Raw genomic sequence first — 21,751 nt, 5'->3', positions numbered from 1 at the left:
GAGAGAGGGAGGAGGAGAAGACATGCAGCCTGGGAGAACAATACACTTTATTTTTCATGGTCTGCAATTGTGGTAAAAATAACAAAGACACATAAGACATTATGTTATGTTTTGTTGCTTGTTCTTTACTCTTTCTTGGATTCTGGGTTTAGTGGCCCTTTAAAATCACTTTACTTCAAATACAGTCCTGATCAAAAGTTTAAGACCACTTGAAAAATGGCAAAAAATCATATTTAGCATGGCTGGATCTTAACAAAGTTCTAAGTAGAGCTTCAACATGCAACAAGAAGAAATGGGAGTGAGACAAAACATTTTTTGAGCATTCAATTTAATGAAAACAACAAATAAACTGAAACAGGTGTTTTTCAGCTGATCAAAAGTTTAGGACCACACCTCCAAAAAAAAACTAAACCCCCCCAAAACAGAAATCCTACTTCCAAACATGAACTCAGTAATGAGTAGCTCCGCTGTTATTGTTTATCACTTCAAAAATTTGTTTCGGCATGCTTGATGCAGGCGTTTCCATGAGGTGAGTGGGAACATTTCTCCAAGTGGTAAAGACTGCTGCACGAAGGCCATCTACTATCTGGAACTGTTGTCCATTTTTGTAAACTTCCCTTGCCATCCATCCCCAAAGGTTCTCAATTGGATTTAGATCAGGGAAACACGCATGATGGGCCAAAAGAGTGATGTTATTCTCCTGGAAGAAGTCCCTTGTCCTGCGGGCATTGTGTACTGTAGCGTTGTCCTGTTGAAAAACCCAATCATTACCACACAGACGAGGGCCCTCAGTCATGAGGAATGCTCTCTGCAACATCTGGACATAGCCAGCGGCCATTTGATGCCCCTGCATTTCCTGAAGCTCCATTGTTCCACTGAAGGAAAAAGCACCCCAGACCATTATGGCGCCCCCTCCACTGTGGCGCGTAGAAAACATCTCAGGTGGGATCTGCTTGTCATGCCAGTAACGTTGGAGACCATCAGGACCATCAAGGTTAAATTTTTTCTCATCAGAGAATAACATTTTCTTCTACCTTTGAATGTCCCATGTTTGGTGCTCTCTTGCAAAGTCCAAACGAGCAGTTCTGTGGCGTTCAAGGAGACGAGGTCTTTAAAGACGTTTTTTGTTTTTGAAGCCCTTCAGTCTCAGATGCCGTCTGATGGTTATGGGGCTGCAGTCAGCACCAGTAAGGGCCTTAATTTGGGTCAAGGATCGTCCAGTGTCCTGACGGACAGCCAATTGTATCCTCCGGCTCAGTGCTGATGAAATTTTTTTTGGTCTTCCACTTGACTTTTTTGTTCCATAACCCTCAGGATCATTTAAGAAATTCCAAATGACTGTCTTACTGCGTCCCACCTCAGCAGCGATGGCGCGCTGTGAGAGACCCTGCTTATGCAGTTCAACCATGCTAAATATGATTTTTTGCCATTTTTCAAGTGGTCTTAAACTTTTGATCAGGACTGTATATCAGAGCAAGTTAATGTTAAAGGGTTATTCCACTCATTTAAAACAGTTTGTTGATCACATTTTAGAGGACATTCTTGCCTTTCTGTGGGTGGGTTACAGATAATCTAGGATCTGCATCTCCCAGGATGCACTGCAATTAGCTCTTGTTAAAGAGGACCTTTCACCAGAGGAAAGCTTCTAAACTAACTATACAGAAGTGTAGAGCGGCGCCCAGGGATCCCGCTGCACTTACTGTTATCCCCGGGCGCCGCTCAGTTCGCCCGGTAAGCCTCCGGTATGTAAGTAGTTAGGCTCCACCCAGTTGAGCCTGCCGCGGTCTCCTTCTCCTATGCTGTAGCGCTGGCCAATCGCAGCGCTCAGCTCATAGCCTGGCTATGAGCTGAGCGCTGCCATTGGCCAGCGCTACAGCATAGGAGAAGAAGACGCCAGCAGGATCAAGTGGGTGGAGCCTAACTACTTACATACCGGAGGCTATACCGGGCGAACGGAGCGGCGCCCGGGGATAACAGTAAGTGCAGCGGGTTCCCTGGGCGCCGCTCTACATTTCTGTATAGTTAGTTTAGAGGCTTTCCTCTGGTGAAAGGTCCTCTTTAACCCCTTCGTCCACTACATCGTAAATCTCATATAGCTCCAGAGATGCATATCTACCAGAAAGTAAAATGTAAGGTACATAAAAAGTTAATGATATTTTTATTGAATGGATATTGAAATAATAATTCAAACAAATGCGCTATTCATTGCCTGGTAATACTTTTCATGGGATAACCTATTTAACGTACCTATAAAGCCTATATATACAACTTTGAAACTACATATTGTATTGTATCTGAAATAAATAAAAAATGAGGCAACTTCATATATTGGGGTAGTGGCTGGATTTCTGCCAGAGTCCACTATAGTCAATGGGATCCAGCGGGCAGATGGCAGTATCCAGCTATGCCACAGGTTTGAAACTGGCCTTATTTGGCAGGTTAACAACAAAGTAGGGGACAGAGGAAAAGGATAAAACTATTCAAGATACATTTGTTGTCTGTATAGGACTCTAGGCCCAAGAGGCGGTTTAACAAAGTCTTTTCACTAAGTTGCTTCATTTTAATGTTTTAGATACATTGGAACAATAAGAACAATGGTTGAGAAGATTAGCTAAAGAGATCCAAAGAGATATCTGTTCAAGTACAATTCTTCTTTTTCTCATAGATTCTTTTGATTATGCCCCGCTTATTACATGGAAGGAGTTTCAAGCTTGTATGCCATGGGATATTGGAATTCTTGTTGGTGGTGGATTTGCACTGGCTGAAGGATGTGAGGTAGAGTCTAGCTTCTTTTAACCACACCACCATTTGAGAAGCATCCACAGCACAAACCCACATATGTACAGGAAAGGATATTCATCACTCAGCAGTGATGTCACTGAGTAAGGCCTCATGCACACGACCGTTGTTTTGGTCCGCATCCGAGCCGCCGTTTTTGCGGCTCGGGTGCGGACCCATTCACTTCAAGGGGCCGCAAAAGATGCGTACAGTACTCTGTCTGGTGTCCGCATCCGTTGCACCGTTCCAAAAAAAATATAGCATGTCCTATTCTTGTCCGATTTGCAGACAAGAATAGGCATTTCTACAATGGGCCGCCCATTCCGTAAATTGCGGAAGACACACGGGCGGCTTCTGTCTTTTGCGGATCCGCGGTTTGCGGACTGCAAAAAACGGCACGGTTGTGTGCATGTAGCCTACATGAACGCTGATGCCAGTGCTATTATGGCATGTCATTGAGGCAGCCCACTCCTGACATAGCACATTGGTACAGGATTTAGCCAAGCTGAGGGGGTTTCTATTCCACTAGTACATTGGCATCTGTATACCTGTACACTGCTTACATGTCAGCAGTGTATGTGTACACTGATTCTAAAGCTCTATAGGCACCCAGGACTTCAGTTGCCTATTTGCTCAGTAAAACAGCAAAAAACATGAATAAAATATATTACAAAATTATTTTAGGCCATTTAGAATATTTTAAATAAAGTTTAACAAAAGGTTAGTTTCTCTTTAAGAAACTAATCACCACAGAATGATGAAACAAATAAAAATGGTATCCTAAGGTAGATATTCATATTAAGGACACTGAGCTTAGAAAATATACACAAAAACAACCTTTCAGCTGTTACAAGTGTTACTGATAAGGAAATGAACCTCTGTGATCTCTGCAGGATTTGTACGATTCTACAGACATGAGTGTATCAGGGGAGCTGACACAGCAGCTACTATGGGGCCGATCAAGTGTCTCCCATTTCCCGTGAGACCTAAAGTGCAGTTAATGATGACTAAGGATGAAGGAAGGGGATGTGGAAAACTGAATGTGGCCCCATTCTAAGGCCTCTTTCACACTACAGTATGTCCATTTCAGTGTTTTGCGTTCCGTTTTTAACGGATCTGTTGTTCCGTTTTTTTGGTTCCGTTGTGTTTCCGTTTCCGTTCCGTCGTTCCGTTCCGTTTTTCCGTATGGCATATACAGTATACAGTAATTACATTGAAAAAATTGGGCTGGCCATAACATTTTCAATAGATGGTTCAGAAAAAACGGAACGGAAACGGAAGACATACGGATGCATTTCCGTATGTGTTCCGTTTTTTTTGCGGACCCATTGACTTGAATGGAGCCACGGACCGTGATTTGCGGGCAATAATAGGACATGTTCTATCTTTCAACGGAACGGAAAAACGGAAATACGGAAACGGAATGCATACGGAACACATTCCGTTTTTTTTGCGGAACCATTGAAATGAATGGTTCCGTATACGTAAACGCAAAAAACGGACCGCAAAACGAAAAAAAAAAACGGTAGTGTGAAAGAGGCCTAAGTTCCATTATATTAATACCTACAGTGTGCCACTTCCTTTCACTGCAGCATTACTTTTAGCACTATTCCTGTGCTATGACATCACTGCATTACGCTACTGGGACATCATTATACCTGCATGTGACATTATATGTTCTTTTTTCCTGTGCTGTGATATCACAGCATATATGGGTGTGGGTTATCACTAGAGATGAGCGAAGTTCTCAAAAATTCGATTCGGCTGCATCACCGAATTTTACAAAAAGATTTGCTTTGTGATGCATTACGTTGTCACAAAGCACATTTATTTGTAAATAGTGTGTGCAATGATAGGGAACGGCGATTGCACCTCCCCCATCATTGAACCTCTCAGATGTTGCGTTCATCACTGATCGCGGCACCTGAGTGCTATATTAGAGCATTTTAGTGGTTGCTTGTTTAAAAAAAAATCGAATTGTTCTCACCTCATCCATTTGATCACGAAGTAACCGCCACGGTCATCTTGCTTGAAGACCAAGCGAGAAATCTTGTGCAGCGTGTGATGATGTCATACGTCACTGTGCACCGGATCTTCAAGCAAGATGGCAGTGGCAGCCTCTTCATGCTCAAATGGAGGTAAGAATTTTTTATTTTATTTTTTACTGCCATTTCAGGGGAAATAGATTCATTACCACGAAGCACGAGGAAATTCGGCTTTGCTGCAAAAATAAAAATAAAAAAATATTAACTATGTAACTATGTCTGAACCCTTTATTGTGACATCACTGTGCACATTATCCCTTAGTTAGAACTTGAGTTATAACTGCACATATTTTTATATTACTGTGATATGACTGTGTCCATTTATTCTTTACCGTGACAACACACAGTACTTGCTGCTGAAGATGGTCATGGGAGGATGGGTGGTTTTATTACAAGTTTTGCTATGGGGCCCCATGGTGATTTGTTACATCCCTGTCTGCAGGCTACCAAACTGGCTGGACAAGCTTATGTACTGTTTCCCTGCATCATTCATTTCTAGGTTAGGCTTTCCTTTAAAGCAGGGGTGGGGATCCTTTTGCTGCCAAGGGCCATTTGGATATTTGTAACATCGTTCGAGGGCCATACAAAATTCTCAACTTAAAAATTTGACGGCTATATTTGGTCAAACATATAATTGACTTAGGGGTAAGTTACAGAAATTGCGCTTCAGTTATAAAAAATCCATAGAGCTGTATTCTTGCAGCACAAAATGCGTCCTGCATTATATATATTATATATAGTACAGGCACCATTTTAACCAAATATAGCAGTCTAATTTTTAAGTTGAGAATGTGATATATTTAGTTCTTTCTTTATTTGGCATTAATAGCAGTCAAGCTCATCCCAGAGGGGTCCGGAGAGAAGTACACCCAGCTTTCACTCTCCTTGCTGCTTTCCCTGCCTTCGCAACTGTCCCTGCCTTTGTCCCTTTCTCAGCCTCAGATCTGCCCCACCTCCATCAGCCTCAAAACAGCCTCAGATCAGACCCCCATTAGACCCTCCCTAGCCTCCATTATCCTCAGATCAGACCCTATCAGACCCCCAAAGGCTCCATCAGCCTCAATCAGCCTCCCATCAGACCCCCCCCCCAGCCTCAGATCAGCCTCCCATTTGACCCCCCAGCCTCAGATCAGACCCCTATCAGACTCTCCCCACCATCCATTAGCCTCAGATCAGCCCCCATCAGACTCCCCAGCCTCAGATCAGCCCCCATCAGACCCCCCAGACTCCTTCAGACCCCCCAGCATCAAACCAGGCCCCCCAGCCCTAACTTCTTCAGATCAGACCCCCAATTAGACGTTTAAAAATAACTAAATAAACTTAACAATCCAGCTCTGGACGGCGCTGCCACTCAGCAGATTCACTCACCCTCCCAGGTCTTCTTCCCTATCACAGCTCAGGAGGCAGTTTAAGGATAAAACAAAGAGCAGGTGGCACTATACAGATCCATTTTATGAATAGCTCCCTGGCTATACAAAATTTTTCATTATATGCAATTACAAAAGTATTCAGATCCAGGTGCTGGTTTGAAAACGGTATAATATTTTTTGTGGGACAATCCTTTTAACTGCAGTTCTATTCATGTATTACTGCAGATAATAGTCCATAATTGTGGTGACAGATTGCCTTTAACCCTTAGGATACTGGAGGGTTTTTTTTTGTGTGTTTTTATTTTTCTTCCCCATTTTCCATGAGCCATAACTTTTTTATAATTCCAGTCACATAGCTGTATGAGGGCTTATTTTTTGCGGGACAAGTTGTACTTTCTAATGCCACCATTAATTATGGCATAAAATGTAGTGGGAAGCGGGGAAAAATGCGGTGGAATTAGAAAAAAAAAGCAATCCCACCACCGTTTTACGGGTTTTGTTCCCACGGCGTTTCGTTTATGGCAAAACTGATCCATGCCCTTTATTTTCTGGGTCAGTACGATTACGACGATACCCCATATCTATAGTTTTTTTTTATGTGTAAATAGTGTAAAAAGAAATTAACATTTTTAGATTTTTTTCTTTTTTTTTACATCACCATATTCTGACCCCCATATCTGTTTTATACTTATGTCTACTGAGCTGTTTAGGGACTTATTTTTTGCGGGCCAATTCATCGTTTTTATTGATACCATTTTGGAGTGTGCATGACTCTTGGACCACATTTTATTTCATTTTTTGGGGTTAGAGAAGCAATGAAAAAATAGTGAATCGGCCATTTTGACCCTTTTTTCCGTTACGCCATTTGCCAATTTTTATTTTTTTATTTTAATATTATGGGCGTTTTCGGTCTCGGTGATACCCAGGATGTTTATATTTATATATAAAAAATTACAATTTCTTTACATTTTGTTCATTTCTTATGTTGGCCTGCCATCTGGCACCATTAATGCTCTGAATTTCTTCACAGTGATTCGGAGCATTCAGCGCATGTACTGAAGTCCCGATTGGCTGCACGGGGCTTCAGTACTAAACCCGGAAGCGTGATCTCACCCAAGTGCCGTGATCTCACTTGATCACGGCATCTAAAGCACTTAATTACCACGATCGGCATTATTGCCGGTTGCGGTAATTAGCCGCAGGTCTCTGCTGTTTGAAACAGCGGAGACTTGCCGGCCATGACGCCCGCTGCACACGCGAGCGGGCATCATGCTTGAACAGCGCTACCAGTGCCATACTGAATGGCTCAAATGTGGTGTGAACTTCAACTTCATTTCTGTCTAAAGCATATCTAAAATTTAGTATTTGACTTGTCAGCCAGCAAATATCAGATCAGACCTGAAGTATATTGTAGAAGGCTTTCTTGAAAGGATAAATGTCAAATATAACAATTTGTTTATTGGTTATATTTTGTTATCGTTCTTCTTACGGATCAAATCAGCATACTGTATTGTTCAAATGGAAAACCTTTTAGAAATTGACACCTGAAATAAATATAAGAAGTAATCCAAACTGGAAAACTGTACTGTAAAGATAGGATGTCCCCCAAAGCACTTTATGGGAGCTACTCAGTATAGATTTTATAAAAAGAGATTTTATAAATAGGAGATAACGATTAAAAAACAAAAGCTTTTAAAGAAGTCCTTACGAACAATTAACCTGGCCTGGCTTAGTGATTAAAGTATGGTATATCATTTATAAAATGCAGTACTTCAGTCTGCAGCAAGTTATATATATCTGTGGGCTATTTTCAGGTGTCTGGACTGTCACAGTGGATAGGGAACAAGATGACTCCACTCGGCTCACTCCCTGTATGGATTATTGTGCTCATTGCTTGCGTAATTGTGACCTCGGTGACGGAAGTAGCCAGCAATCCTGCAACAATAACAATATTTCTACCTATATTAGCACCACTGGTGAGTATGTGAACCCAAAATTGCTACTTCAAGCAAAGTAGTATATGATGAACTACATGAAATGGTACATACTTCATGTAATATAAAAATGCTAAAGCAATTATAAAATAATGAATGTAATGTAAATTATTATTTTTTATTTGTCTTTGTCATGTTTCACGCAGGCTGAAGCAATCTCTGTGAATCCACTCTATATACTCATCCCCACAACTCTATGCACCTCTTTCGCCTTCCTTCTTCCAGTAGCAAACCCACCAAATGCTATTGTCTTTTCTTATGGTCATCTACAGGTCATGGACATGGTAAGTAGATATTCACCTATGGTGTCCATGATGATTAAAGAAAATAATGATCTTAACTTGCAGAAGTATAGAAATTTAAAATGCTATATACCATTGCAATACAGTTTTGTGCAAAGTCTGTAGAAAACATTTTACATAGCCCTTGAGTAAACTAAGAGTAGAAAATATTCTCACAAATGTCACTCAAGCCATTATATTGGTAAATTAAGAATAAAAAATAAAATAAAAAGACTCACATACCAGACGTTTCAGGACTTTCAGTTTATCGTCATGCCAACTAACTTGGCCCATAAGGTTGTAATGGGGAACTACAAATTGCTACTAGTAAAAAAAAACAATATGAAAACTTCACTTGCACTAATACCCTAAAGTAAATAGGTATGGCAATAGACTGACATAGGGTTGAGCGAACCCAAACTGTAAAGTTCGGGTTCGTACCGAACTTTAAGATTTTTGGACCCCGGACCCGAACCCGAACATTTCCGTAAAAGTTTGGGTTCGGTGTTCGGCACTTTCTTGGCGCTTTTTGAAAGGCTGCACAGCAGCCAATCAACAAACGGGTTAACTGTCTGACCTTAGAAGCCATCACAGCCATGCCTACTACCTGAGGCCATTGACAAAAAAAATTAATAACTTTTATAATTCTGTTAGTTAGGCGGGTGGCGGTGGCGGCCATTTTATGCAAGCTCAGTGCACCAGCTTTTGGGACATTGCAAATCACCATTTCTGGGGGCAAACTACAACATCTGGATTAATCAGTGTGCAATTTAAAGTAGAAATACACCATCATTTTCTGGGGTTTTAAAAACACACTATTTTTTTCAAAAAACTGTATTTGCCAGATCTGCAAGTGTTAAATTCAAGTTTAATATATACAGCTTTTATAGTCTGTTACCAAAAAAAGACTTTTTTGGCAATCTACAACATCTGTATTAGGCCTCTTTCACACGACCGTTTTTTTTTCCGTTTTGCAGGCCGTTTTTTGTGTTCCGTATACGGTCCGTATACGAAACCATTCATTTCAATGGTTCCGCAAAAAAAACGGAATGTACTCCGTATGCATTCCGTTTCCGTATTTCCGTTCCGTTAAAAGATAGAACATGTCCTATATTTGGCCGCAAATCCCGTTCTGTGGCTCCATTAAAGTCTATGGGTCCGCAAAAAAAACGGAATGCATACGGAAATGCATCTGTATGTCTTCCGTATCCGTTCCGTTTTTTGCGGAACCATCTATTAAAAATGTTATGCCCAGCCCAATTTTTTCTATGAAATTACTGTATACTGTATATGCCATACGGAAAAACGGAACGGAAACACAACGGAAACAAAAAACGGAACAACGGATACGTTTAAAACGGTCCGCAAAACACTGAAAAAGCCATACGGTCGTGTGAAAGAGGCCTTAGTCAGTGTGTAATTTAAGCTAGAAATACACCCATCATTTTTTGGGGTTTTAACCACCTCAGCCCCTAGGGCTTAAACACCCTGAAAGACCAGGCCACTTTTTACACTTCTGACCTACACTACTTTCACCATTTATTGCTCGGTCATGCAACTTACCACCCAAATGAATTTTACCTCCTTTTCTTCTCACTAATAGAGCTTTCATTTGGTGGTATTTCATTGCTGCTGACATTTTTACTTTTTTTGTTATTAATCGAAATTTAACGATTTTTTTGCAAAAAAATGACATTTTTCACTTTCAGTTGTAAAATTTTGAAAAAAAAATGAGATCCATATATAAATTTTGCTCTAAATTTATTGTTCTACATGTCTTTGATAAAAAAAAAATGTTTGGGTAAAAAAAAAAAATGGTTTGGGTAAAAGTTATAGCGTTTACAAACTATGGTACAAAAATGGGAATTTCCGCTTTTTGAAGCAGCTCTGACTTTCTGAGCACCTGTCATGTTTCCTGAGGTTCTACAATGCCCAGACAGTACAAACACCCCACAAATGGCCCCATTTCGGAAAGTAGACACCCTAAGGTATTCGCTGATGGGCATAGTGAGTTCATAGAACTTTTTATTTTTTGTCACAAGTTAGCGGAAAATGATGGTTTTTTATTTTTATTTTTTTCTTACAAAGTCTCATATTCCACTAACTTGTGACAAAAAATAAAAACTTCCATGAACTCACTATGCCCATCAGCGAATACCTTGGGATGTCTTCTTTCCAAAATGGGGTCATTTGTGGGGTAGTTATACTGCCCTGGCATTCTAGGGGCCCAAATGTGTGGTAAGGAGTTTGAAATCTAATTCTGTAAAAAATGGCTGGTGAAATCAAAAAGGTGCTCTTTGGAATGTGGGCCCCTTTGCCCACCTAGGCTGCAAAAAAGTGTCACACATGTGGTATCTCCGTATTCAGGAGAAGTTGGGGAATGTGTTTTGGGGTGTCATTTTACATATACCCATGCTGGGTGAGAGAAATATCTTGGCAAAAGACAACTTTGTATAAAAGAATGGTAAAAGTTGTCATTTGCCAAGATATTTCTCTCACCCAGCATGGGTATATGTAAAATGACACCACAAAACACATTCCCCATCTTCTCCTGAATACGGAGATACCAGATGTGTGACACTTTTTAGCAGCCTAGGTGGGCAAAGGGGCCCATATTCCAAAGAGCACCTTTCGGATTTCACTGGTCATTTTTTACAGAATTTGATTTCAAACTCCTTACCACACATTTGGGCCCCTAGAATGCCAGGGCAGTATAACTACCCCACAAGTGACCCCATTTTGGAAAGAAGACACCCCAAGGTATTCGCTGATGGGCATAGTGAGTTCATGGAAGTTTTTATTTTTTGTCACAAGTTAGTGGAATATGAGACTTTGTAAGAAAAAAAAAAAATCATCATTTTCCACTAACTTGTGACAAAAAATAAAAAATTCTAGGAACTCGCCATGCCCCTCACGGAATACCTTGGGGTGTCTTCTTTCCAAAATGGGGTCACTTGTGGGGTAGTTATACTGCCCTGGCATTTTCCAGGGGCCCTAATGTGTGGTAAGTAGGTAAATGACCTGTGAAATCCTAAAGGTGCTCTTTGGAATGTGGGCCCCTTTGCCCACCTAGGCTGCAAAAAAGTGTCACACATGTGGTATCGCCGTATTCAGGAGAAGTTGGGGAATGTGTTTTGGGGTGTCATTTTACATATACCCATGCTGGGTGAGAGAAATATCTTGGCAAAAGACAACCATTTTTTTATACAAAGTTGGCATTTGACCAAGATATTTCTCTCACCCAGCATGGGTATATGTAAAATGACACCCCAAAACACATTCCCCAACTTCTCCTGAGTACGGCGATACCAGATGTGTGACACTTTTTTGCAGCCTAGATGCGCAAAGGTGCCCAAATTCCTTTTAGGAGGGCATTTTTAGACATTTGGATACCAGACTTCTTCTCACGCTTTGGGGCCCCTAGAATGCCAGGGCAGTATAAATACCCCACATGTGACCCCATTTTGGAAAGGAGACACCCCAAGGTATTCAATGAGGGGCATGGCGAGTTCATAGAAATTTTTTTTTTGGGCACAAGTTAGCGGAAATTGATATTTTTTATTTTTTTCTCACAAAGTCTCCCTTTCCGCTAAGTTGGGACAAAAATTTCAATCTTTCATGGACTCAATATGCCCCTCACGGAATACCTGGGGGTGTCTTCTTTCCGAAATGGGGTCACATGTGGGGTATTTATACTGCCCCTGCATTCTAGGGGCCCTAAAGCGTGAGAAGAAGTCTGGAATATAAATGTCTAAAAAATTTTACGCATTTGGATTCCGTGAGGGGTATGGTGAGTTCATGTGAGATTTAATTTTTTGACACAAGTTAGTGGAATATGAGACTTTGTAAGAAAAAAAAATAATAATTCCGCTAACTTGGGCCAAAAAAATGTCTGAATGGAGCCTTACAGAGGGGTGATCAATGACAGGGGGGGTGATCAATGACAGGGGGGGTGATCAATGACAGGGGGTGATCAGAGAGTCTATATGGGGTGATCACCCCCCTGTCATTGATCACCCCCTGTAAGGCTCCATTCAGATGTCCGTATGTGTTTTGCGGATCCGATCCATGTATCCGTGGATCCGTAAAAATCATACGGACATCTGAATGCAGCCTGACAGGGGGGTGATCAATGACAGGGGGGGGTGATCAATGACAGGGGGGTGATCAGGGAGTCTATATGGGGTGATCACCCCCCCTGGAAGGCTCCAGGGAGACGCCTGTATGTGTTTTGCGGATCCGATCCATCTATCAGTGGATCCGTAAAAATCATGCGGACGTCTGAATGGAGCTTTACAGGGGGGTGATCAATGACAGGGGGGTAATCAATGACAGGGGGGTGATCAGGGAGTCTATATGGGGTGATCACCACAGTCATTGATCACGCCCCTGTAAGGCTCCATTCAGACGTCCGTATGCGTTTTGCGGATCCGATCCATCTATCAGTGGATCCGTAAAAATCATGCGGACATCTGAATGGAGCTTTACAGGGGGTTGATCAATGACAGGGGGGTAATCAATGACAGGGGGGTGATCAGGGAGTCTATATGGGGTGATCACCACAGTCATTGATCACGCCCCTGTAAGGCTCCATTCAGACGTCCGTATGCGTTTTGCGGATCCGATCCATCTATCAGTGGATCCGTAAAAATCATGCGGACATCTGAATGGAGCTTTACAGGGGGTTGATCAATGACAGGGGGGTAATCAATGACAGGGGGGTGATCAGGGAGTCTATATGGGGTGATCACCACAGTCATTGATCACGCACCTGTAAGGCTCCATTCAGACGTCCATATACGTTTTGCGGATCCGATCCATCTATCAGTGGATCCGTAAAAATCATGCGGACATCTGAATGGAGCTTTACAGGGGGTTGATCACTGACAGGGGGGTAATCAATGACAGGGGGGTGATCAGGGAGTCTATATGGGGTGATCACCACAGTCATTGATCACGCCCCTGTAAGGCTCCATTCAGACGTCCGTATGCGTTTTGCGGATCCGATCCATCTATCAGTGGATCCGTAAAAATCATGCGGACATCTGAATAGAGCTTTACAGGGGGTTGATCAATGACAGGGGGGTAATCAATGACAGGGGGGTGATCAGGGAGTCTATATGGGGTGATCACCACAGTCATTGATCACGCCCCTGTAAGGCTCCATTTAGACGTCTGTATGCGTTTTGCGGATCCGATCCATCTATCAGTGGATCTTTAAAAATCATGCGGACATCTGAATGGAGCTTTACAGGGGGTTGATCAATGACAGGGGTGTAATCAATGACAGGGGGGTGATCAGGGAGTCTATATGGGGTGATCACCACAGTCATTGATCACGCCCCTGTAAGGCTCCATTCAGACGTCCGTATGCGTTTTGCGGATGCGATCCATCTATCAGTGGATCCGTAAAAATCATGCGGACATCTGAATGGAGCTTTACAGGGGGTTGATCAATGACAGGGGGGTAATCAATGACAGGGGGGTGATCAGGGAGTCTATATGGGGTGATCAGGGGTGATCAGGGGTGATCAAGGGTGAATAAGGGGTTAATAAGTGACAGGGGGGGGTGTAGTGTAGTGGTGCTTGGTGCAACATATTACTGAGCTACCTGTGTCCTCTGGTGGTCGATCCAAACAAAGGGGACCACCAGAGGACCAGGTAGCAGGTATATTAGACGCTGTTATCAAAACAGCGTCTAATATACCTGTTAGGAGTTAAAAAAAACACATCTCCAGCCTGCCAGCGAACGATCGCCGCTGGCAGGCTGGAGATCAACTCTCTTACCTTCCGTTCCTGTGAGCGCGCGCGCCTGTGTGCGCGCGTTCACAGGAAATCTCGCGTCTCGCGAGATGACGCGTATATGCGTGATTGTGCGCAGCGCTGCCACCTCCGGAACGCGAATCTGCGTTAGGCGGTCCGGAGGTGGTTAAAAACACACAATTTTTTTCAAAAAACTGTATTTTCCAGATCTGCAAGTGTTAAATTCAAGTTTTATATATACAGCTTTCATATTCTGTTACCAAAAAAACACTTTTTTGGCAATCTACATCTGTATTAGTCAGTGTGCAATTTAAGCTAGAAATACACCCATCATTTTTTGGGGCTTGAAAAACACAGTTTTTTGACAAAAAACTAAATTTTCAGGCCTTGCAGCATCAGCACGTGTGAAATTACAGGCTTATATACTGCTGTCAAATTCAGTTGTTAAACAAACACTCGTTTGGGCACAAAAAATTGAGTTGGCAGCCTATGATGCAGATGTCATTGTGAGATACACCCTTAATACATTTGGGTTACATTCAGAGATTTTAAATACTGCCATTTGGTGCACCAATATTGAATTCAGGCCTACACTGGTTCAGGTTCTGTGAGATACACCCTCTACATACAGGGGTTTGATTCAGCCATTTGAAATACAGCCATTTTGGGCAAAGAAATATTTAGTTCAGGCCAACACTGGTTCAGGCCCTGTGAGATACTCCCTCTACATACAGGGGTTTGAATCAGGCATTTAAAATGCAGCCATTTTGGGCAAAAAAATCTTTTATTGAGGCCTAGTCTGGTTCAGGCCGCGTGAGATACACCCTTTACATACTGTCGTTCTATTCTACTATTAATTAAACACCCATTTAGGGCAAGATCCTAAATTAGAAAAATATGAGGAGAGCGTCAAATAAGGGACGTGGCCCAGGTCGTGGTGCTGCTGGTGGAGCTCCTGTTGCAGGGAGAGGACGTGGTCGATCTGTGCCAGCTACACGCACAAGTGAAACCCCTTCCTCAGGTGCGAGTAGACGACAAAACCTGCTGCAGTATTTGGTTGGGCCTAATGCTGCTCTACAAATGGTGAGGCCTGAACAAGTACAGGCGATATTAGATTGGGTTGCTGACAGTGGATCCAGTTCCTTCACATTGTCTTGCACCCAGTCTCCTGCTGAAAGACCACAGTTGGCACCTGCAGCCGATGTCCATCAGTCTTTCACGTCACCCCCTTGCAAATCAGCCAAGCAGTCTGAGCCCGAAGTCATGCAGCAGTCTCTTCTGCTTTTTGATGACTCTGTTAGCAGGGTTTCCCAGGGCCATCCACCTAGCCCTGCCTCAGAAGTGGAAGAGATTGAGTGCACCGATGCCCAACCACTTATCTTTCAAGATGAGTACATGGGAGGACCATCGCAGCACGTCTTGGATGATGACAAAACACAGGTGCCAACTGCTGGGGCTTTGGAAAATGTGCAGACCGACAAGGAATTCAGGGGTTAAGACTGGGTGGAAGATGATGTGGAGGACGATGAGGTCCTCGACCCCACATGGAATCAAGGTCATGCGAGTGACCTATGTAGTTCGGAGGAAGAGGCGGTGGTCTCACAGAGCCACCAGCACAGCAGAAGAGGGAGCAGGGTGCAAAAGCGGAGCGGACGTCCTCTAGACAGTACGCCTCCTACTGCCCACCGCAGCAAGGGACCGAGCACACCAAAGCCAGCTCCAAGGAGTTCCCTGGCGTGGCAGTTCTTCAGACAATGAGCCTGAAGCGAGGCATAAACGTTCTCAACCTGAGCACAACCTGCATGACCAGGCATTTAAGTGCAAAGCACGAGCTGCAGTGGAGTAGACACCTCAAAAACCAAGAAAGGTCTCTGGCTCCTCCTGCTTCCTCTTCTGCTGCAGTCGCGGCCTCTTCATCCACCTCTGGAGTGACAGTGCCACCTGGCACCCTGCAAACAGAGGATCTGCCAGCAACACCAACACCTGTGTCACCAAGCATCTCCACAATGTCCCACGGAAGCGTTCAGCTCTCCATATCCCAAACGCTGGAGAGGAAGAGGAAGTACCCCCCTACCCACCCGCGATCCCTAGCCCTGAATGCCAGCATTTCTAAATTACTGGCCTTTGAAATGCTGGCATTCCGTCTGGTGGAGACGGATAGTTTTAAAGGTCTTATGGCGGTGGCTGTCCCACAGTACGTCGTGCCCAGCCGCCACTACTTTTCAAGGCGAGCCATCCCTTCCTTCACAACCAAGTAGGGGACAAAATCAGGTTTGCACTGCGCAACGCCATCTGTGGCAAGGTGCACCTGACTACGTATACGTGGACCAGTAAGCATGGTCAGGGCCGTTATATCTCCATAACAGCACACTGGGTAAATGCAGTGGCGGCTGGGCCTGAGGCGGATAACAGTTTGGCGCATGTCCTTCCACCACTGAGGATTGCAGGGTGCTTCAGTTTGCCTCCTGTTGCTTCCTCCTCCTACTCTGCTTCCTCCCCCTCTATCAGCTCCTCATCCGGTCAGCGTAACACCTCACCACCAACTTCAGCACAGCCAGGGGTAAACGACAGCAGGCAGTTTTAAAACGTATCTGTTTGGTGAAAAACCCCACACCGCGCAGGAGCTGTGGACGGGCCTTGAACAACAGACCGATGAGTGGTTTGTGCCAGTCAGCCTCAAGCCCGGCCTGGTTCTGTGCGATAATGGGCAAAATCTCATAGCACATCCCTTGCCTGGTGCATGTGCTGAATTTGGTGGTGCAGAGATTCCTTAAAAATTACCCTGACTTGTCAGAGCTGCTGCATAAAGTGCGCACTTTTGGCGTTCTCACCCTGCTGCTGCTCGCCTGTCAGCGCTGCAGCGTAACTTCGTCCTTCCCGCTCACCGCCTCATATGAGACATGCCCACAAGGTGGAACTCCACCTTGCACATGCTGGCCAGACTGTGCGAGCAGCAGCAGGCGATAGTGGAGTTTCAGCTGCAGCGCGCAAGGGTGAGTCACTTGGCGGAACAGCACCACTTCACCACCAATGACTGGGCCTCCATGCGAGACCTGTGTTCCTTGTTGCGCTGTTTCGAGTACTCCACCAACATGGCCAGTGCTGATAACGCCATTCTCAGCGTTACTATCCCACTTCTATGCCACCTTGAAAAAACGCTCCTGGCGATGATGGAAGAGGATGTGGCACAGGAGGAGGAGGAGGAAGAGGGATCATTTCGTAGGGTTTCTGGCCAGTCATTCCCAAGTGGCTCCGAGGGTGGGTTCCTGCACCCACAAACACAAGGTACACAATTGTCCAGCCAGGGCACAGTTCTAGAGGATGAGGAGGTGGAGGATGAGGAGGAGGAGATGCAGGAGGAGGAACCATGTTCACAGCAGGGTGGCGCCCAGACCAGCTCATGGCCATCACTGGTGCATGGATGGGAGGATACAGAGGACACAGACGATACACCTCCCACAGAGGACAGATTTTCGTTGCCTCTGGGCAGCCTGGAACATATGAGCGATTACATGCTGCAGTGTCTCTGCAACGACCGCCGAGTTGCCCACATTCTAACTTGTGCTGATTACTGGGTGGCCACGCTGCTTGATCCCCCTTACAAGGACAACGTACCATCCTTAATTCCCTCACTGGAGCGTGATCATAAGATGCGCGAGTACAAGCGCATGCTGGTAGCAGCGCTGCTGATGGCATTCCCACCTGATAGCGGGGGCACAGTGGAAGCACAAGGCGAAGGCAGAGGACGAGGAAGAGGTCGCCAACGCAGCTGGGGCACCGGCAGCACCTCAGAAGGCAAGGTTAGCATGGCCGAAATGTGGAAAAGCTTTGTCAGCACACCACAACAACCAGCACCACCAGCTGATATGGAACGTCTTAGCAGGAGGAAGCATTTTACCAACATGGTGGAGCAGTATGTGTGCACACGCCTACACGTACTGAATGACGGGTCTGCCCCCTTCAACTTCTGGGTCTCCAAATTGGGCACATGGCCTGAGCTTGCCCTTTACGCCTTGGAGGTGCTGGCCTGCCCTGCAGCTAGTGTATTATCTGAACGTGTGTTTAGCACGGCAGGGGGAATCATCACAGACAAGCGCAGCCGCTTGTCCACAGCCAATGTGGACAAGCTCACGTTCATTAAAATGAACCAGGCATGGATCCCTCAGGACTTGTCAGTACCTTGTGCAGAATAGACATGTATACCGGCACTAAGCAGCCATTGTTATACTGCAGCGCAATTGCTCATGTTTGTATTTTGGATATTTCACACTCTTTTGGAGTGTACCTTAATTTTACAAAATTAAATTAAAACCAAAAACCTGTGTTGGCTATCTCATCCTCCTCCACCGCTGCTTCCACCTACTCTCCTACGTCCACCGCCTTCTCAAACTCCTACTCCATATGGAACTCCACCTCATAAATCAAAATTTTTTTTGTACGTGTTTTATTTTATATCATTTCACTACTTTGTCATTTACTTTTTCGGGTGAAATTAACAAATTTTTGGGTGTATAGTACCACTGCTATACCTAGTATGCCGGTTAAAAAATAAAAAAATTGTCATTTACATTTTAGTGTGAAATTCACCAATTTTGGTGTGTATAGTACCACTGCTATATCTAGTGGACCGGTAAAAAAAAATAAAAAAATTGTCAGTTACATTTTCTGGCGAAATAAACAAATTTTTGGGTGTATAGTACCACTGCTATACCTAGTAGACAGGTTAAACAAAAAAAATTGTCAGTTATATATTCTGGTGAAATTCACTAATTTTTGGGTGTGATGTACCACTCCTATACCTAGTAGACCGAAAAAAATAAAAATAAATTTGTCAGTTACATTTTTGGGTGAAATTCACCAATTTTTGGGTGTAATATACCTCTCCTCTACCTAGTTGACAGGTTAATAAATTTCAATAATTTTTCTGTTACATTCTTGGGTTGACATTATACAATTTTAGACGTGAATAAACACCTGCTATGCATAGGTGACAGGGAATAAAATTTAATAAATTATTCAGTAATTAATGCGCACCACATCCTTTCATTCAATGCTTAAACTTTGAAAAGTTGTCACACTTCTATGCTTTAATAATTTCTCCCATATTTCAACTCTAATTTTAAATTTGAAAAAATGAATCCTCCCTTGGATGTGGTCTCTCTCTTTCTCACGCTCCCTCTCTAGCCTGGAACCCTGATTCCCCACCACTCGTGATCACCATGGTAGGCACATAAAAGAACATCGAAAGTTGATAGAGCAGATATTAAATTGGATCGTGAACATCACGGGTACGTGCTACATGGTGGGGCAGTAAGTGTGCACACGCCTACACAAACTGACAGGGGTCAGCCCCTGCAACTTCTGGGTTTACAAATTGGGCACATGGCCTGAGCTTGCCCTTTACCCCTTGGAGGTGCTGGCCTGCCCTGCAGCCAGTGTATTGTCTGAACGTGTGTTTAGCATGACTGGAGGGGGTTATCACAGGTTATATTTTCCAATGTTTTGGGGTGTACCCTAATTTTAAAAATAAAATTTAAAACCAAAAAGAAGTGTAGGCTACCTCCTCCTCCTCCTCCTCCACCGCCGCTTTCACCTACACCGCCACATCCACCGCCTCCTCAACCTCCTACTCCATATGGACCTGGTCCTCCTAGATCAAGATTATTATTTTTAATTTTTACGTATTTTATGTTATTTTTAGTCATTTCCCTATCCATTTGTTTGCAGAGCACTTGCCATGCCCTTAACCACATTTTGACGCCATTTGCAGCCCTCTAGCCCTTTCCATGACATTTTTACAGCCATTTTAGTACTCAAAAGTTCGGGTCCCCATTGACTTCAATGGGGTTCGGGGTCAAGTTCAGCTCAAGTTCGGGTCCCGAACTCGAACTTTTTTCCGAAGTTCGGCCGAACCCGAGGAACCCGAACATCCAGGTGTCCGCTCAACTCTAGACTGACGTAAACTTCAATATTCTGATAGGGATGGTAGCCGTGGCTATGAAATGATTGAAAGTACAATCTATCATGGGCTAAATTTAGAAACTATAAATCATTATAGTTTACATGGGACGACGATTTAGCAAATTGTCAGGATGGAAGTGTTTCTTCCCAACAATCTGCTGATTGTTAGTGGAGGAGACCGGTTCATTTATATGAACCGATCTCCTCCAGCTCCTCCAGAGTATGGAGAGGAGTGATCGCTAAAGCCATCGCTGTTCCCCATACTGTCTCGTTGTTTGCCCGCAGCAGATCGTGTTTACACAGTACAATCTGCCACTGGGAAACGATCTTTTGTGCTGCACAAAAGACACAATTACCTGTTGAATTAGAGTTTTGCTCATTTATTGGGTAATCAGCATTTACACCACCAGATCATCGTTAATGAGCATTACTAGTAACGCTGGTTAGCGATGATCATTTCAGTTGTCGGCCTGGGTAAAGGGCCCATTAGGAACAAAACACAAACAATGACTACAACACATAATAATTGTATAAACACTATCTTAAAAATGAATTACCATACCTGGTTATTAAATGTTCTGAGAAAATACCAATGATAATTCATAAAACCTTATTAGTGTCCATAGAGGTGGTTAGACCTATGTTGAACTTGTATTCAGAAAAGTGTAGGATGTTTTTGTACACTACATGATAAACATCTTTTTTTTCAAGGAGAAACAAAAAAATTCTCATGATGTATTGTTACCCATTTCTTTTTTGTATTTTAATTTAGGTAAAAGCTGGCTTGGGCATCAATATTTTAGGAGTCCTTGTAGTAATGCTATGTATATCAACATGGGCCATTCCAATGTTCAGTCTGAATATTTATCCATCTTGGGCAAACAGCACAGTTCTGGCTACAACAGCTTTTACCACAACAATGTGAAATAGAAAATTACCACATTTGGATCAGTGTAAGAACCGTCATCACAATGGCAGACAATGTTATGAAATGCACTGGTTATTTTAATTAAGTAATTTCATTATGTATGACAGTGAGTAGCAGCTTACAAGCTTGAGTGCCTCGTCCTCTGCAACAATCTGCAACACCAAATCAACTCATTTTTGTCTGGGGCATACAGAGGAGAGGCATTCTGAGAAGTCTGCCTCTGCGTCGCACAGTTAGCTGTCTTCTGCATTCAGTAGATGCTTAAAAATGGAATTTCATTAGCAGTGCTCAGCTAAAGTGTTGTTCTGGGAACATTTGACAGGCTGTTTTCTAATACATTTAACATAATTCCCTAATAAACTATACTACAAAAACACTTAAAATTACTAACACTACACATAAAAAAAAAATATATAACAGTTACTTTAACTATTAATGACCTAGTCTTATGGCCATGCCTGGTTACTTCATGAGAACAGCTGATTGGCGGGGGTGCAGTTAGTTGGACCCCATCTATCTGATACTGATGACATACCATAGGGACCCTCACAGTGGCTTTGTGGGACCACACCCTTATCTCCTAGTAAAATGATAGTAAAGTGCACCAGTCAAAATATCAAGAGCTGCAGAA

At 43.4% G+C, this 21,751-nt stretch overlaps 1 protein-coding gene across 1 annotated transcript in view; it reads left to right on the top strand.

The window, feature by feature from the left end:
* The window catches only part of SLC13A1 (solute carrier family 13 member 1), a 77,585-nt gene extending 56,055 nt beyond the window's left edge, over positions 1-21,530 (top strand). The window contains exons 13-16 of the mRNA XM_040411718.1: positions 2,666-2,775; positions 8,008-8,169; positions 8,334-8,471; positions 20,965-21,530. Coding sequence (XP_040267652.1) covers positions 2,666-2,775; positions 8,008-8,169; positions 8,334-8,471; positions 20,965-21,117 — 563 coding nt within the window. The 3' untranslated portion in view covers positions 21,118-21,530. The remainder of the gene's footprint in view (positions 1-2,665; positions 2,776-8,007; positions 8,170-8,333; positions 8,472-20,964) is intronic.
* Positions 21,531-21,751: the final 221 nt, after the last annotated feature.

Source organism: Bufo bufo, chromosome 1 (assembly GCF_905171765.1).
Source record: "Bufo bufo chromosome 1, aBufBuf1.1, whole genome shotgun sequence".
NCBI lineage: Eukaryota > Metazoa > Chordata > Amphibia > Anura > Bufonidae > Bufo > Bufo bufo.
Note: the sequence above shows the minus strand (reverse complement) of the source record. Positions and strands in the feature narration are given on the sequence as shown.